At 45.8% G+C, this 19,695-nt stretch overlaps 1 protein-coding gene across 1 annotated transcript in view; it reads right to left on the bottom strand.

Annotated features, from left to right (window-relative positions):
• SORL1 (sortilin-related receptor, L(DLR class) A repeats containing) overlaps positions 1–19,695 on the bottom strand; it is a 165,151-nt gene that overhangs the window by 123,859 nt on the left and 21,597 nt on the right. The window contains exons 3-6 of the mRNA XM_012644914.1: positions 18,742–18,867; positions 11,721–11,882; positions 9,464–9,531; positions 4,246–4,426 (exon numbers count right to left, since the gene is read on the bottom strand). Coding sequence (XP_012500368.1) covers positions 4,246–4,426; positions 9,464–9,531; positions 11,721–11,882; positions 18,742–18,867 — 537 coding nt within the window. The remainder of the gene's footprint in view (positions 1–4,245; positions 4,427–9,463; positions 9,532–11,720; positions 11,883–18,741; positions 18,868–19,695) is intronic.

Below are 19,695 nucleotides of genomic sequence, written 5' to 3'. Positions count from 1 at the left end.
TAGGCAAATCCATAAAGACAGAAAGTAGATTAGTGGATACCAGTGGCTGGGAAGAGAAGGGAAGTAATGCTAACAGGTATGGGGTTTCTTTTGGGGGTGATAAGAATGTTTGGAATTAGATTATGATGATCGTTGCACAACCTTATGAATATACTAAATACCACTGAACTGTACACTTAAAAAGGGTGAATTTTATGGCATGTAAATTGTATCTCAACACAGGTGTTATAAAAAATGAACAGTAATTTTCAATTTATTGGAATTATAGTTTTTTAATCTGTAAATGTTTAAGTGTCACCATTGTATATGAGAATTATAAGCTTATACTTAGCTTATATTTGCTTAGACCTAGCTTTATATTTGTATACATTTAGGTAACAAAATTAAAATAGTTTGTAAGTAGTTTGGTTTGGGTCAATCATCCTATAATTCACAACCCAGTTTTGATTAGCTAACTGCTCATCTGGAAGCCCACGATACCCTGAAGCAATTACTAAGCTTTTCTGTTATCTCTGATCAACATTAGAGACTTTAAATTAGCATAATGAAGGTTAGAAATTGGTTTTCAATAGTGAAATCAGTGTTTGGTCAGAATCATGAAAATACACAGGGGCTCTCACTGGGGAGATCAGTGGCATTCAAAGTATCCGAATTGGCCACAATATTCTAAAGATACCATCACATTAACAGACATGACAATTTAGATGCCTGTAACCTGTACTTTTCAACATAACACCTGAGACTTGTCAAGACCTTGCAGTTCTGGTTGCCTAATGCCAACGGTAAGGGTAACAGACAACAGGGGTCAGCAAACTTTATTTGTAAAGATCCAGATGGTAGATATTTCGGGCTTTGTGGGCCATATTGCCTCTACGTCGCTATCCAATTCTGCCACTGGGGCATGAAAGCAGCCCTAGACGTCACATAAGCAAATGAGTACGGCTGTGTTCCAATAAAACTTCATTTACAAAAACAGGTGGCGGGCCATAGTCCGCCAGTGTCTGCTCTAGAACATAGTGTCTGCAACGTGCAAGGTGCGGGTGGCTGCCTCACCTATAAGCACACAGAGGAGACTTTCATCAAGCCCACCGATCACATCCTTGCTTACTGATACACATTAGTGCAAGATGTGTGAGCCCGGCTTGCATGATAATCTGGTAGTTAGGCTGTCGGGGAGTACCTAACCCTCATCCACCCCAAATGCTTTAGCAACTGCTATCTACTAGAAAGAACCTGACAGTTGTATATTACCAAATTAACAAATCACAGCGGTACCTCATTAAAGAAACATAAATTGTTTCTTTAATGGCCCTATCATTTTGATGTAGACTATTAAGACAAATAAGTGACCTTCACGTCAAAAAGCAAGGAATGAAAATAAACTTAGGATAAGAAAAAAGCACACATGAAGCCAGAGCCAGCCAACAGGGTACCAGAAGTTCTGAAGACCTGGGCGCCAGCTCCAGACCAGAACCCAGGTGGCTGAAAAAGCAACTTGCAAAGGATTATAATCATTCATGATGCTGGAAGGAAGCAGAAGAGTTAATCACCCAAAATCAACTTTCTGTGGCTTTAAAATTAGGTCCTTGATTTGCCAAATTTGATTTGAATCCATTTAACATTAAAGCCAGTTCCCCAAATCCTGGCAACCTTAGAGCTAGGCGGACTCCAGATAAAAAGTTATACTTGGAGGCTTCAACACTCCTACTGGGAGGGTTATCTGACCAAGGCCGACTTTGTTTATCCTTGTGGTTTAGTAATCTAATGTAATAAAAAGGAGGAAAACAGGCAGGCGCCATGGCTCAGGCCTGCAATCCCAGCACTTTGCAAGGCCGAGGTGGGAGGATTGCTTCAGGCCAGGAGCTCAAGACCAGCCTGCACAACATAGCAAGAACCCATCTCTCCAAGAAAAGATAAAAAATTGGCCGAGTGTGGCGGCACACACCTGTATTCCCAACTACTCAGGAGGCTGAGGCAGAAGGACTGCTTGAGCCCAGGAGTTCGAAGGTGCATTGAGCTATGACCATGCCCCTGAATACCGGCCTGGGGTGACAAAGCAAAACCCTGTCTCTAAAAAAAATAAAAAATAAGAAAAAGGAGGAAAACGCCCATTTTATCATCCACTGCCAGTTGTGTTTCTTTGCTCATCAATCCATACCTTGAGAAACGTTTCCTTGACAATAATGACTATTATTTGACGCTTCTACCTACAGAACGCTTCAGGGTAGTTTCTCAAACTCTGGTGATTCTTAGGCACCCTTGGGATGCTCAGGGGAAAAGTGCATGTGAGCCCTGCAATCTGCATTTGTAACAACTTCCCCTGCATGATGTTAATGCACGTGGCTCCAAAACCACAATTTAGGAAAACTCGCCTTATCTAGAGCCTCTATCTAACACCACTGACCTTGGAATCTGGTGGCCTGTCCATGTGCAGGAGGGAGACGCCAACACGTAACTACAATTTTGCCACCAATAGCATACAAATGAAGAAGCCACCCAAAAAGTTAAGAGTTAACTATAAAAGTAGCAATAATTTAATAACCCCCCAACACACACAATTTTTAAAAATCTACTACTACTAACCTATGCTTTTAAAATTAGGTGGGCAAAGATGGCATTCACTCAACTCTGTCGCACATAGTTATGTACCAAACATTGCGCAAGACCCCGGGTACTATATCAGGGATGATCCAAACAGACGTGACCCCTAATCTTACCACTGGCCAGGAATAATTAGAAACTCACCACAGGCATTCTGTAAATCAGCTATGTCTGCGGAACAGACATAGCTGTTAATCGGAATGGAGGGCACAGAAATCTCCAACCCGGATACAACTTAAACTCTTGGGTGTGAGATCTAGGAATAACAGAGTTAAGAGAAAAGCCCAACAACTTCCATCTCAGCCCCAGTTCAGGCAAAAAGGAAGACAAACTAGAGGATCAGTCACTTAAGATCAGTGTCTTAAGAGTTCAAAATTAAAACCATACACTAACTCCAGGCCCAGGGAACTAAGACAGAAAAGGCCTGTGACCACTGAAGAACCGGAGACAAGGTTTTGGACCGTACTGGAACTCAGGATTTCCCAACTTGATGTCACACGTCACCAATACTTGGCCTGATTTCTCACCTGTGTGTTCCCATCACCCCATCCCTGCCAAGGCCATTCAAGGATGCTGTGTTCTTGGGCTGCTATGTGTGTGTGTATGTGTCTAAGAGAGAAAGAGACAACAGGCAAGGCAGGAAGACAGTGATCCAATGTCTACGGGTCAATGCCAACAGCGTGAGAGAAGAAAAACAGCCATAGGTTAATGGTTTTTAAAAATATTTTACAAGGTATATAACAGGGAACACCTCTTTCTGTCAGCCATTTACATCACTCTTCTCATTGTACAAATGGGAACCTGGAGGAAAACATCACATCTGATTTCAGTCCCTAAGGTTAACAGTGACACGCGCAGAGCAACCTCCCAGTTGGCAGAGGCCCCAACAGACCCTGAGTCAACGAGGGAAGGACGCCATTAGGAAAGCAAGCTGGTAGCCCCCCTGGAATAGCAGCCCCTCCTGCCCTTGGCCGGGGCTGGGTTTTTCCTTTACACCAGGGTCATAAAGAGTGAACTCGATAATGTTGCGAAGCAAGTCCTGTTAAATAACCAACTCTGGTTTTAAATGAGCAAGCCCTCCATTTCAGCATCTGGCTCCAACACATCAAATCAAGGGGAAGATTTTCCCAAAGGCTCAGAGTTAAGCTACTTACTGACAGCTGGAAGCTTAATTACTGCTTTTCTTAGAGCATTAACTCCCACTAGCCAATGACTACACATCCTATTAGCCATGTAAATTAACATGTGTCAAAAAATCTCAAAGAAATCGGCCTAAGTTTAAAGGAAATCAGGCAGTGGGATTAAAAGAAAAAAGCCACTGAGCCCCACCCATCCTTTCTGTGTTCTTTTCACTGGGACTTTAAAGAAATATGTCTTTGTCAAGGATGCTTGGCTACCAGGAAACAACCAACTTCCTAGAGTCCAGAGACACTTGGAGTATTTGTCCTAAGCTTCTCCACTTCCCCAACCTCCCAGCACCTTCCAAGCCCTTGAGGAATGTTCACCAGGGCCCGGAATCCTTCATCGAGCTATCCCAAGCACGTCGACCCAATCTCTGCTTATGCAAACTCACCTGTTTGATCACAGAATGACAAACTGCATAAGGGAAACTCAAAAGTCTACTCTTCAGCACGTTCAACTTACCACCACCTTTGTAGCAAACATGTACTTGTCTCGAAGCTGAAAGTCTCTCACTTCCTCGAGGATCACTTCCTGGTTTTCCCGGGACTGGAAGAAGTCTGTGCTTCGGAAAATGGTGGAGTAGCCAGAGGGTTCGTGACGTTCAATGTAGATGGTATTCGGCTTGTCATAGGGATCAATTCCCCTGGAAGAAAAAAAAATCGTTGTCATCATTTCCACATTTAATTACCAGAGGCATGGAGGTTTTGCCATGTGGACGATCAACTAGAATTTAGGGCCACCAAGGTAAGACCTACAAATGATACTCTGTGTGCCTCAAACATATCCCTTTGGTAGCGCCTCGGCTCAGTATAGAGGGAAAGGAATTGCCATTTATAAAGTGCTTTATGCTGTTTTCACAGCACCCTGGGTGTAGCTCCAGGCAACCTCTGGCCCTGCTTGAAAAGAGCAAAAAGTAGAAAAAGAACAAGGTGGCGTGTTTCAGAATCAACAAGCAACGGACTGCTTGAGGCTGTCAGCAAGGTTCTAGCCTCAAGTTATGAACCTCAGACGAACGAAGGAGAGTTCTCCCAAAGTGCTATATCCTCAGAAGAGCATCACTGGAGGAAACCACTTTAGGAGCTTCCGAGCCTGATCTTTCCAAGGAAGGGATCCTGCCTCGTCTCTGTGGGTCCCCTGCCCATGTCACTGATCCACACAATCTGGAGTCCTCCTGCATTTCATCTCCCATGAGGCTCTTCCACAAATTTTTTTCTTGCACATACTGATCACCTTCAGAAAGGAGGGCGCATTCCTCCCTCTGCACTTTCGCGAACACCGTGGTGCAGTGATGCCCTCTGCACACGCTCGGATCCCTCCATCTGAATCCTACTCTCCTCTGAGGTCAAGTTCAAGTCCTCATCTTCCAGGAGATCTCCCAGTCCCAGTGCTGTCCTCCCTTCTCCCACCACTAGCACCATGTCTGTGCAGCACTCTTTTCCAAGCCTTCTATATGAGTTTGACCTCCAAACAAAGACATAAAACTGCTTCGGTTGGGTGATTTTGGAATCAGTCTCATTACTTTACACAGTAATGCCTCTGGTACACCGTATTACCCTGCTCACCATCGTGTATTCGGTGAGCTCCCCAGACAGAGTACAGACGCCTTGAAAGGCCACGTCTTTTTATCCCTCAGGGTCTCCACCTGAAGTAACACTTGCTGCATTTAGGTCTGTGGGCCATAATTACAGAAGCTAATCCAAACTAAAAAATGTAGAAGGACTTAGGTCAAACGATCTCAGAGAAGAATCTCTGAACTAGTGTTTCCCCCAAAAAGCCCCACACAGCAGCTGGGAGGATGACTTACACGCCCCAAGTTTCCTAACATTCTCAGGAACCACCAAGGCCGGGTGGATCATTCAGCAAATGGAAAAAATATTAAGAACTGGGACAGTTAGGAAGATAATATCACAGTGAGGGTGCCAAGTGACGACTCAAAAAAAGGCAGAAGGCCTTAGTTATGTAACTGCCAGTATACAGTTCCATACGCGGGACGGCTCTCAGAATAATGAAGGCAATAGCATGAAATTCCTTCGGAGACGTACTGTCAAAGACCACGTTCTCAAAAAAAGGCAAAGAAGGGAGGAAGGAGGCAGGAAGATAAGAAACAGAAAAACAAAAGCGCCTACGATGGGGGAAGACTTGACTTTTGCGCTGCACTGTGGAGTCTTGCACTGGAGAACACCAGCGGCCTGGTCCTGATGTGGGAGAAGAGCATTCTTCATTGTGAGATACTTGGGGTGCGTGTGTGGGTGGGTGGCGGCATGTTCTCTTCCTTGCCACAATTAGAAGTACTGATTAAAGTACTTCCTCTAGCCCAGAGGATATGCAAATTAAAATGAGGCTGCCTGGTATTTTTAAAAAGGCGAAGAGGAAGGAACCTTATTGAGATATTTTGAGACCAAGCTCACCTCTATTATTCCTTCCCAGCCAAAAGCAGCAGCCAACATCTAGAGACAGAAAGAACTGTGCCTTTCATCCCAATTCTCTTCGTAATCCATATTTGGACCTCCCATTTCTGCAAGCTGCTCCACCTACTAGTTCTCATACTTTGCAATCACTTAGCCTTCCAATTTCTTACACTCACTGACACCTACTTCTGTTCTCTTTGCCCCCATTCAGAAATTTCAATCTTCGCTCTATCTCTGAGCACGGTCATCAGGCCTCATCTGGCCTCACCTGCAACCCTTCAGTGATGCTCCATGGGGCATCCTGAGTCCTGCCCCCACAGGTCTTGTACTATTCTGTCTTGCCAATCCCCGTCTTTGGACCAAGTAAATTATTAGCTTTCCTCACTCCTGCTTCTCCCAGGTTGCCAAGCATTGTTAAACAAATGTATGTCATTCTCTGAGAGACGAGATTACATTTTCACTTATTATAAGGAAACTTAAGGGAAAAAAATCCCCCAAATAGTCTAAAATCCCCTGACAACAAACATGTAACTGTCTTAAAATATAGACCAGTCCTTTCCCTAATTATCTGCAAATCTGCACAGAGGCAGAAGGTACAATACTCAAATTTCTAAACTTTAAGTTCCCTTAACTTATCCCTATAAGTTCCTGCTCGCTTTGCCCTCTTCATTTATCGTTTCCTAAACAGATAAAAGAACAATTTGTACCTTTAAAACTCAAATAAAGCAAAAGAAAGTTATAACAATATTCCTTAAGCAGAGATTGTCCTTCGATAAGACCATGGTTCTAATTTCACTAATACCCCACAACCTCCACCCAAGGAAAACAACAAAAAGGTCAGAAAAGGCTCCCTTTATGGAAAGAAAGACCAGTGGAGTCTGAAGATGGTCAGCAGTAGGGCCCCTCCCTGTATCCTCTCCATCTTTACCATCCTCAATTACTAAAGCAGCAGTACCAACCCAGAGACATTCCACTTCCCACAGACAGCTAAAAGAAGCACAGACAGTATCTACATATTACGGGGCCACTACATTTAATGAGGACTAAAACTACATGTAAAAGTCAAAAGACAATTGACAAACTGGAAAATATAAACATAAATGCACACACACACAAACTATCTCATATCACAAAGAGTTAATCTCAAATGTAGACAGTTCCTTGAAATCAATAATTTAAAAAAACAAATAGAAAAAGTGCAAAGTGCATGAATAGGCATGTCACCAAAAAAAAAAAAAAAAAAAACCAAATAAATAAAAGTGACCCGTAAGCAGATTAAAAGATGTTCTGACTCATTCACGGTTAAGAAATATGCAAATTAAAACTTCACTGAGACAATTTTCTGACCTTACATACTGAATGTGGAGAAAGACACTATTCTATAGTGTTGAGATGAGTGCAAATTTGACACTTTCTATGCAAAATTTAGCAATCTCTATCAAAATTAAAATTTCAAGGATGCATTCACCGTGGATATAACAGGGCACAAAACTAACAAAAGTCCCTGCCCTTGGAGAGCTTTCATTCTATTGAAGAGAGAAACACAAATAATAAGCATAACAATAGCATATCAGAATGTGACAAAGTGCTATGTGGAAAACAATGGGGCAGAATACAGCAGATTGGGAATAATAGGGAAGTAGCTATAATTTTTAATAGGATCCTTAGGGTAGGCCTCATTTAGAAGGTGTTATATGAGCAAAGACTTGAATGAGGCGGTAGGGAGTAAGCAGTAAGTATTAATACATCTTGGGTAAGAGCACTCTACGCAAAGAAAATAGCAAGTGCAAAGGCCCTGTGGTTAAGAATGTACCTGACATTTAATCTAAGAGGAATGATGAAACATGAAAGGGTTCACAGCAGAGGAACAACATGATCTAACTTGTTTTAATGGGATCAATCTGGCCACCCACTGAGACTAATTACAGAAAAAACAGAGTGAAAGCAGAAAGACCAGTTGGGAGACTAATGAGCAATGACAGTGATGGCTTGGAATAAAGTAGTACCTGAGTAGAAGATTCTAGATGAATCAGGAGCCAGCAAAATTTTCTGATAGATTGATTGTGAAGCATGAAACAAATGTGGAATCAATGATGACTCCAAAGTTTTTGGCCCAAGTGACTAGACACTGAAATGGGGAAGATTATGGGTAGGGCTGATCTGGGAGGTATCAAGCTTGCGATATCACTCATCCATGCCAATGGGTTGATAAGCAGTTAGATTAACCCACTGGCCCAGCAAACTCGCTCCTGGAAATCTGTCCAATACATTTGCCTGCATATGTGCAAATTCATATATTCAAGATCATATACTATATCACTGTAACAGTAAAAGATCAAAAGCAACTATGACTAGAAACCATATTTCTTGAGTAGAGTGTTTAATGCACCCCTCTTCTCAAACACCTGCAATGGTTCCCCACTGCTTTTGGAAATTAGTCCAAATTCCTTTGTCAAGCACTGCAGATCCCGATCCCAACTTCCCTTTCCAAACTTCGCCCAAAGCACTGGCCAAAAATGAGTCAGTGTTCACCCAAGCACCACAACAGCCCATCTCTGGGCCTTTGGCCACTCTGTTCCTCACGTGGAATTCGTGTCCTCCACACCTCCACTCGGCGACATCCTACCTGTTGTGTGCATCCTGGATCAAAAGCAACCTCCTTCACAAAACTATCTATGATCCTCCCACCTAGACGGAATAGGTCCCTCCTCTGGCTTCTCACGCTACATCTGTTATTTCTGTGACTCTTTCATAATGTGTGTTATGTACCTGAAGTGTTTTTCTTACCTCCTAAACTGTAATTTCCTTAATAACTATATCCATAAATTGCTCAACTTCTTATGCCCAAAAGCATCTATCAGGTCTTCTTTTAAGCAGACATGAAAAAAATAGGTTATGAACAAATGCGTGAATTTTATATAAAGAAAAGTCCCCACTTCTAATACGATGCTCTAAGAATGAAGACATTTAGAAACTCTGCTAAGATGCAAGAGCTTCAAGATTCCCCTGGGTTTCCTGATGGACTGAAAAACGCAAAAGCTCTACCATTCCTCTGACAAATAAACCTTACTTTCCCATCCCCCCTCCTCCTCCTCCAGTGAGTTTGTTATACTTGCAGCTCTGATTCTCAGGTCTGGGAAATTGATGTCCTGAACCAAATGTTTCACATTTCAGGTAAGGGCAGAAGGCTTGTCCACCATGAAGAAGCTAGAATTGGAGACAGGAGGTTACAAGAAAGGAGGTTACAGGATTTCTTAGATGACACAACTTACCAAGAAAAGGATTTCACATGTTCCTGAATCATGATCCAGGTCTGACCAAAATCATCTGACTTCCATAGCTGCAAAGACCAAAACAACAAAAAGCTGTCATGATGCAAGAGGCGCGTACAACCTGAATGGTATCACCAAACACCCACTGAAATCCCACCTTCCATGACACACTCTCTGTAAAGACAGGCACCAAGGTCACTAAAGCCAATTCAGTTACTCCAAAAGCAGACGAGGGCAGGAAAGGAGAGACAACCTTGTACCTATGCATTCTTCTCCACAGTCACTAAGGCTACTGAGAAATAGCAATTAAAAGGACAAATGAGTGTGATTTGCCTTCTATGTATGCATTATCAGAAATTATATTTTACTTTCTGACCAGTCCCTAAAAGGATTATACTCTGCACTTCTCGACTGAGAAACAGTGTCCTTAAAAACCTGTGATGGATAGCAGCATTATTTGCAATAGCTACACTGAGGAAGCAACCCGAGTGTTCACCAACAAATGAATGGATAAGCAAGATGTGGTATATACATACAGTGGAGTATTGTTCAGCCTTGAAAAGGTGGGAAATTCTGGCACAGGCTACAACACAGATGAACCTTGAGGACGTTATGCTAAGTGAAATAAATCAAATACAGAAAGACAAATACTATATGATTCCACTTACATGAGGTACCTGCAGTAGGCAAAATCACAGAGACAGAGAGTAGAATGGTGGTTTCCAGGAGCTAAAGGCAGGGAGTTATTGTTTAATGGGTATAGAATTTCAGTTTTGCAAAATGAAGAGTTCTAGAGATGGATGGCGGTGATAGTTGCACAATATGTATTTTTTTTTTTTTTTTTTTTGAGATAGAGTCTCGCTCTGTCGCCCTGGGCAGAGTGCAGTGGTGTCATCATAGCTCACTGAAACCTCAAACTCCTGGGCTCAAGCAAACATCCTGCCTCAGCCCCCCCCAAGCAGCTGGGACTACAGGCGCGTGCCACCACGCCCAGCTAATTTTTCTAGTTTTTGTACAGATGCGGTCTCGCTCTTACTCAGGCTGGTCTCGAACTCCTGAGCTCAAGCGATCCTCCCACCCGAGCCTCCCAGAGTGCTAAGATTACAGGCATAAGCCACTGCTCCCAGCCAACAATATGTACTTAATACCACTGAATTGTACACTTACAGATGGTAAAGGTAGTAAATTGTATGTTATGTGTATTTTACCACCAAAAAAAAAAGAGAAAAAATTGTAATGGGCCTTGGTAATGACAGATAAATGGAGAGGACACTAAGTACAAAAGTACAAAGCATCAAAGGGAATCAACTGAATAGGAGATGTGGCCATGAGTAATTAACTTGCTGAATTTTGGCAAAGCCTCTCAACTGCCACAGATGTTACCTGAGGTCCCCCTGGCCCTAGCAATCATGAATGAAGAAGCATGAGAATAAAAATACCAACAATCCCCCTCCACCGGCAAACTGACCCAGCCCAGGCTTAGGTTACTCCCTGAGGTGAGCAGAGGTAAACAGATCCGTGTTTTGGTTAAACAATCTGCAAAGAAAAAGAAATGTTCCAAGGTTCCTCTGAGCAAAAGCATTTAAGACTCATCATAAATCCAATCATACAGGATCTACGGGTTTCCTAGGTTGCCGCCAGGCCAATATTCTTGATTTGGCACATTTCGATCCTGAGATATAAATCCTACTCAGGCCCTCCCCTCGTCTCTCAGTTTTCCTTCAATCCTGGGTTCAAGGAAGAAAGTACATTTATATCACGCACGCACACACACACACACACACACACACACACACACACACTCTTAAAGGAAGAATGTCAAAATTAATGGTAACATCAAATAAATGGGGGGTGAAAGCCAGATGGGGAGGGTGGAGGAGAAATTCAACAAGAGGTCCCAGAAGAGCTCAGACTCCAGACTTTTCTACCTGGTTTTTCTCTGATTAAATGCCAGAGCCACAGTTTACCCTAAGGGCTAACAAAGGTGCATGTGCACAGAGAAGGGCCTGGTGTTTACCTAACAGGGCCTGCCAAGCGCTGGGTGTTGATCCCTGGCTGGGCTGCTGACCGAGAAGGCCAGGGGGATACACTTTTCCCGAGCGAGCCGTGCTAAGTGAAATAGTACCTATAGAGACTGAGCCCGAGAGAGGAGGAGGGAGGGGCAGCAGGCGAGGTCACTCAGAGGACACACGATCCACACAGGCAGGGTAGAAAATTAGAGCAGCCCCACACGACTGTGTTCCGGAAGCTCTCTTACCTGCTTGTTGGGGTGGGACCGGTCGAAGCCCAGGAGAAGGTTGGAGGCTTTGCTATGCAGAAGGAGATCAGCTGCCCGGAATGGGATGGAAAAGCCTTGGATAGTGTCACAGAAGTCAAACGTGATCCAGAGGTACTGGGCGTAAGCGTCTGCGAAGATGTACTGCAGGAGAAAACAGATAAGCTCAGAGCTGGCCCCGGCCACAGCCGCCCAATGCTCCCCCAACGCTCCCCCAAACCGTGTGCAAGTGCGCAGACATACCGGTGGCAGCTGGCATTAACAGGGTGCCGCAGCCTTACGGGGCTTCCGCAATGGCTTTCTCCCCATCCCCTGGAAATGGAGAGATGCTGGCACATGCCAAACACGGCGCAGTAAGAAAGAGCCGCAGAGATGGGCCAGGGTGTAGCCACAGGGTAGGTTTGCTTAACCAGGTAACGAAGCTGGTTGGGCCTATTTTTTCTTTCAACTGACTTGGCCATTCTTACTTCCTGGCGAGTCACTAGGTCACAATGATAGGATGGTTATTGGCACATGGGACAGAGAAGTCCTGCTCTTCAGAGTGGCTGAACCCAGATGGGACTGCTGACGCTCCCTGCATCCTCTGAGTAGCACAGGACATGCCTTTCCAAGAAAATCACTGAAATCACATGCATCTAAGAAGGTAAGCTGCTCCTTCTTGCTACTATGCCAAGTGACTGGGCAGCTCTGGGGACCAAGCTGCCACTGTGGCTGGCAGGCTCACTCCGGGGCAGAGCAGGAAGTGGGTCTGGTGAGCAGGGGCCTCCCTTTATTTTGCTTCTGCATGCGTGAGTGACTCTGAACAAGTTCAGCAGGAGAGTGGCTGCAGCCTAAAGAGTTCTCTGGAAAGAAGGATCCAGGCGATTCAATCTAACCAGCGTGTACTACACACCCACCGTGGACCAGACACCAGAAGCCACAGTGAAAACTGAAGATCCTTTCCCCTCCGAGTAGCTCGAAATCAAATATGGGAGACAGACATGTCTGCAGCTAATCACCACCCAAGACAAAATGAGGTTGAATGAGAAACCACAGAGTCCTGTGAGATCCCGTCTAGCTTGAGAGATCAGACACGGCTCCATGGAAGAGGGGGGCCTTGAAGGGCAGGCCAGACTTCCACAGGGAAAGAACATTCCAAGTCTAGGGCAGTTTGTGTTTGGGCACAAAGGGGTGGAGGGAATACAGCATGGGTTTGATGACAGTCTTGAGGGCCTGAGGCAAATGATTGGAAATCGAGGCTGGACAGCACAGATGATGGAAGCCTTGAACACACCTGGAGTGACCTGGAGGCCAGCCCCCGCACCCATAATAACGAGGGAAGCTCAGGGGATGACACTTTGAATCAGAAACCAGAGCAACAGGGACCCAGTTCCACCCACAACCAGTCACTTAAATCCTAGAAGTCGACCAAGCCAAAGCAATCAGCCCAAGGACATTTTCCCTAATTGACTCCACCTGATCCAGATCAATCTTGGGCTCTGAACCCTTCCAGCACGACAGCCTTGTCATGGACTGACACGTCACCCTCTTGCCCATGCTGCTTTCAGATGTTCTCACTCCTTTTCACTTGTGCACACTCTCTCCCCAAATGCAGACTGTAAACCTCCCAGGGACATAGTTTGTGGGTTTTCTCTTGTGTTTCCCCCTTAGCATCTACGGTAAATCTCCAAACTCTGTAGAAGCCAAATTAAATCTAACTGGAAAAGGTAGTAAACATTTTGAAAGTAGTCTTCTCGACTATAAGAAAATGCAATAAGAACAATTACGATCCTAAGAGGATCATCACAATTTCTGGCACAAAGTATTCCCTAGAAATAATTTAGCTCATCTTCCTGCTCCCAAACCAGCTTAAGTTATTAGGGAAGAGAGGGTTCTCAGTTTGAAAAGATTTCTCCAGAAACTGCTCCATGGCTTCCTGCAGTCTGACATTTGAGAATGTAATAATAAAACTTATGAAGTCATAAAACTTATTACTGTTCATGGTAAGAGCTAAAATTTTTCAAGAGCACTTACTAAGTGGCAGGCACTCAGCTAACAGTTTTGCATGCCTTATCTCGTTTCATTCCTGCACTACTCACAACAACTCCATGTGCTAGATGTTACTGTCACACCCCCTTTTCATAACGAGTACACTGAGGTTTAGAGTGGTTAACCACCCAAGGTGATGCAGAACGAGGCAGCATTGACGTCAATACCTGCCTGATTCAGAACCCCTCTCTTAACAGTTCATCAATCCTTATCTCTCTTCTTCTAATAAAAAGGCAGCATTTTCAGAACTGAAATCATAGGTCCTACATTGTACTATCTGACTCACTGTTGTGCCTCCTCTCCTAATCCACTCCATAAGTTTTCACTGGAAACTCTCTTCCCTTGCCTTCCGTGACACTGTCCCCTGTCAGCTCTCCACCCCCAATCCCTGACACTCTCAAGTCCTAGATTCTCCTTTGCTGGCTTCTTTGTCTTCTTCCATCCCCTACCCTCACATACCCTCATTACTCTTCCATCCTTTGCTGCTGAACTTGGCTGTCCTTCCACAAAGCTTCGACTGCCTCTAAGGAACAAGCAGGGCACGAGTTTCAAATCTACAGCCTCACCCTGCCTTCTCACTGAGATTCTACTTCTGTTCCTTCTTTGCCTCCTCAGCATCTCTACTTTTGATGGATCAAGACATTTTATTATGTCCAGAAGTGAATTCTTTAAAACCTTCCCACCAAAACCCAATTCTCTCTCCCCACATCTCAACTTCTGTCCCCGCTACACCTTTCCCCAGTCCTGCTACTCACACGCAGACCTGGGTTTTCACTCCAGTCTCCCCTTCAGCCCCACTCTTAATCAGCCACCTACCCTGTTATGTTTTCCTTTAAAATCTTTCTCAAAATCTGTGCCTTCCTTTTTACTCCCAGCGCTACCAGCGTGGCGTGTGTCCCTACCAGAGACTGTAGGCAAAGTGGAGTAGGCAATGGGTTTCCTTCATCCTCATGTCTTCCCGGACCTAAGAGAAACACTTGGAGGGTGATAAGAGGTTTGGCTGAGTGACGGAGCAAGTTCATGCCGACACTGCCACAATGGTTCCCTTTCTAGACTGTTCTCTAATCTTTTCCTTCCAACACATCATAAATATTGCCAGGAGACACATTTTCCTACAAGACACTATTCAGTTACTCCCCTACTCAAAGATTCTTCCAGGGCTCCCTACAGTCCTCCAGGTAAAAGACAATCTCCTCGATCTTCAGGCAGGGGTCTGTTTGACACTGCAAAGCAGCACAGTGCAGACCCTCCACCCCTGAGATGCGAATCTCCTTGCTGTCTTGCATGGAAACCACATACCGGAACCCTGACATCTCTACCCTCGCCTATCTCCTTCTTGAGGGCTCCCATCAATTCTGCTCTACCTATTGAGGTCACATGTCCATCCTTGAAGCTCCATTTCTAATCTGTGAAGACTTGTCTTCCCTGAACCAACTTCACAGAACTCCCCCAGCCATAATTATTTGTAGGTTCCTCACTTGGGCACACGGTGCTTCATGCTGTTATGTAACATGTCACATATGTGCATGTTAGGAAGGCACATAATATCCTATTCTGCTTTTAAGTCCTTATACTACCTGGCTGTCAAGTTTACTGGAGGCCAACCCCACAGACTGACCCACAGCTGACCTACCAGGTGCTTCCTAAACTGTGCGATTTTGGGAGCAACTTCATGTACCCCAACCTCTCCAACCCTGTTTGCAATCACTTAACATTTCATCCTTTGCCTTAAGCTCTGAAAATACGAATACCTCTGGAAAGATAACTAAGCTCTAAATTTATTATGCAGGTTATTAGCATAAGTGACTTTCTCTAGCTTTGCATGGAGAAACCAAGAGTATAATGAGAGGAGGAAGGGTGGTAGAGAAGGCAGTGAAAGGGCTTCCTTCTAGAAGGTGAAAACAAAAGGAAAGAGAATTGTTTTACAATTTTACCTAGGAACCCCCTCTGCCTGGAAAAAGGCAGGATCGGCTCTCGCTGGTGCTGGCGTTGAGGTTGTGAAGCCTAACTGCACTTCAATGGCCTTTTTAAAAGAGCCCCAGACATATTTAGATACTGCCTGACCAACCTCGGGGGCCCGACAGGACAGTGGAACTGCCAGGTGGCTGGAGCTGCACACTGGTTCCGGGAGCAGCACATGGGGGACCAGGAGGGAAGTGGGACTGCCGGCTAACGTGAAAACAGACCCAAAACTCATATGGCCCCAGGACCGCTCCAGCTCCGTCACCAGGCAGAGCCTCCAGACCGGAGCTGGCTACCAGCTAGCACCTCCTCTCCCCTTCCCCAGGCACACATCCCCTCAGAGGTCCCTGTTGCCCTTTCCTGACGTCTTAATCATTCAGGGCAGCTGCTAACATTCATTTCAGCCATTTCAAATGCTCCTTGACAGCCTATAGAACATTTCACCCAGGTGATTTGCCTGGACCGAGCACCCAGCTGTTGACAACAAGGCGCCCAGCCTCCTGTGATTTTTCTCAGGAAGTGGTAGGTCTGGTGGGGCCATTTGCCTTCCAGGGGACAAAGGCAAAAGTAACAGAAGAAATCAGCACAATAACAGTCATCATTTCCTTCCGGAGAAGTCTGGGGAGAGTAACAGCCGCCTCTGGGGAATTAGAAACTCTACAGAGGATGCTGCCTCCCTAACCCACGCAGCCTGGTCCAAGCCTTAGGTCCAACTGCCATTAAGTTCTCCAGCATCTTTGTTCTCGTGAATCGCCGTCCCCGCCGGTTCCAAAGCCTATCCGACTCACCCACAACAGATCTAAGATGCACGACTCTTGAAGGCAGACAGCACGTGGGCTGCACACACGTTGCCCCATCTCGCCATGCAGCACCCAAACTCCTTTGCTGCAACGGTCCCCAGGTTGCTCCCTCCCTCCTGTCTCAATGCCACGGGCCCTGCTCTGCTCCTTCTCCAGACCTGATGCCCCCAAAGCCCCTGATCCTCCGCCTGCACTAAACCTCCTCCTGCATGTCCAAAACACCATCCTTCCTGTCTTCTGACTCTTCATACTTGTGGTCTTAGCAGCTGCTCGCCACAACCCACAGGACGAGCAGGAAGAGACAGAACTTGCCTGCAGACATCTGTGTACAACGGGAGGTGGGGAGGAGACAGATGGAGCTGAAAGAAGATTCCAGCAGGACCACGAAGCAGTTTCAAGGCCACAACTTCGGCAAGAGTTAGCACTGAGATAATGTGTAAATATAATAACAACCATAACCGGTAACAACAATGACAACTTTATCAGGTAAGTACAACCTGATAAAATGAGTAATCCAAGTGTTGATTGACTTTTTTTCAAATTTGTTTTTTAAATTAACCTCATATCTATGTAGCATGTACAACATAGTGCTTTGATGCTCATACACATTGTGTCATGGTTAAATCTAGCTAATTAACAAATGCATGACCTCACCTAGTTATTTTTGTGGTAAAAATACTTAACATCCACTCTCTTTGCACTTTTTAGGCATACGATAAATGAGCAAGTGTTATTTGCTTCTGGAGAGGCAGGGGGCATACAGATCTATCCCCAGGAAAGGCAGCACAGCCAGCAAGCTGGGACCTGGGCAGGGCTCCTCGCAGCAAAGTCTACCCACCCCTGGAGTCCAGGACCAGGCCTGACTGTCCACAGTGCCCGTGCGGTGGAGGGGAGGGGCACAGGGCCAGCCGCCTGTCTACATAGCCAATTCCTTTCTCCTTGCTTTTCATCTGAGGGAGAAAACCTGCTCTGTCACCCTGGAGTTAGGTAAGAGAGGGAAGTTTGCCCCTAACTGCCACTCTGCTCTGAGATCATTAGGCAGGGCTGATATTTAACCATTATGTACCAGTAATGACCATTCCGGTTGTTAAGAAACAACTGCCCTGTACCAGCTGGGAAACAGCCGCTACCCTGGAACCTGTGAGTGGCTCCTCCTAAAGCCCAAGCAGCCTGTACCCTGCCCCAGGATCTCCCCTCAACTCCGCAGCTAAAAGGTTAAGGCCTGGCCCAGCGAGGGTCCTCCAGGACCCAGCCCCCTCCAGACAGGATCTGCTCTGATTGGTCAGTGCCTGAGCCATACCAGTGGCTAAGCATTTTGAACGCAACCCCTGCTAAGAGACCTGAACAGCCTGAAAAGCCAGCACTGGGGACCAGGGAGGAGGACAATGTAGACAGACCTTGCTGGCTTGTTCCTTTCTGGATGCATAGAAAGCAGCAGCGACCCTTACCTCAGAAAGCTTTTGCAATTAGCAAGTTTTTCTTAGTTTTTCTACTAAGGGTCTTTACCTGGAGGAAGCCATCTGGGCTGGAAACGAGCTAGGTAACACAGTGGGGAAAAAAGCCATCAGATAAACTCTCCCTAATCAGCAGGAAAGCCTTGCAGCAGGCTGCTCCATTCCTGCCCTCCTCCCCTCACACACATCCCTGGGGGCCCAGGGTCAGTGCCCCCTCCAAATCAAATTGCCTAGTGGGAGAAACAAAGCCCCCCAGGCCAGCCAGCTGGGAAAACAAAGCAGGAGACAGGGTGATGGCCTTGGTTTTCTTTCCTGTATCCATGTAGGTTGGGGGGGGGGGTGGCACCAACACATGTGTGCACACACATGTACACACACACCCATACACATGCACATGCACACTGATGATGTCTCAGAAGACATGGAACAGACTGCAGTGTTAATCCCAGTGTACCTGGGAAATATTTTTTCCACCTATGAGTCAGGCGATTTATTAGTTGGCTGATTTTCTGTGGTTTAACCCGCCATTGTTTGTCTAGAAATCCTGCCTGACCAGTACTCAGCCTGCCTGATTATGCACAGACCCACTCTGAGAACATATTCCGTCACAAACTGCCAGGTAGCAGAAAAACAGTCGCTGGCCACCTGTCCCGCTTCAAAGATGACAAAGAGCACCATCTCCCAGCAACCCCTTTAGTGCAGCAATCGCCCCAGAACACAACCCCACGAGGCCAGCACGGGGCCCAGCTGCCTCCTCACCCGCTTGTTGTCCGCAGGACTGTGGTAGAACTGGGCAATCACGGCTTCGCTGCTGTTTCCTGCGCCAAAGTTTAGTTTCTCTGAAATCTTCTTGAATGATTTTCCATAGTCATAAGACACGTACACCTGCAATGCAGAGGAGGAGAGGAAACAGAAAAGAGCTGGTGAGAAATTAGGCAGAAAGACCTCTCACCCTGCCTCCACTTTCAAACACCCCACTCTGGGTCCTGAACAGGGTTTCCATTAGGTCCCTGATATCATGAAATTACAGATGTTACCAGATAACCCACAGAGGAGAAGCAGGCACCTCTGCCTGGCCCCAGGTGTGGGGCAGAAAGCATGGGTGCGCTGCAGTCACTGCTGCTGGAACACACTGGCCTCTTTTCTGAGGCCAAGGCAGGTCCCTGGAGCAGGAGACAAATGACAGAAACAATAATAACCTCATCACCGCGGCTAAGTGTTTAACAAATTACATCCAGAGGCAGAGAGAACGTGGCTGTATAAGGGGAAAGGGGTTGGGAATTTCCTTTGCCATCTGCTGAACTGTCCCCAAAATGCAATCTAATTCTTCCTCCCTCTGCCAGGAGGTTCTGTTCTTACAGCATTCCATACTCGAAAAAGGAAAAACCTCGCGGGTCTTCACAAGTAGCCCAAGAGATGGAAAAGAAAGGGAGCTAAGTGACTGAGCATGCGGAGGTGAAAATACTGGGACCAGAACCCCTTGTCCAGCACTAGTGTTGTATGACTCTGTCGTACGGGAGCCACTGACAGCGGCAGGATCCACGCATTTGCCAAGAGCGTGTGCTTCTCTACCGCGTCCTGATCTCTGGCTACGCAGTAACCAGTGACCAAACGTAAGAACACCTGGCATTCGCTGAGTGCTCACTATGTGCAGAGATGGTACTATCCTCTTCAAATGGATGAGCTCAGTAAACCTCCACAACAGCCTACGTG

The sequence above is a fragment of the Propithecus coquereli genome, unplaced genomic scaffold, assembly GCF_000956105.1.
Source record: "Propithecus coquereli isolate 6110/MARCELLA unplaced genomic scaffold, Pcoq_1.0 Scaffold222, whole genome shotgun sequence".
Lineage (NCBI taxonomy): Eukaryota > Metazoa > Chordata > Mammalia > Primates > Indriidae > Propithecus > Propithecus coquereli.
This window is presented reverse-complemented; position numbering and strand designations above follow the sequence as displayed.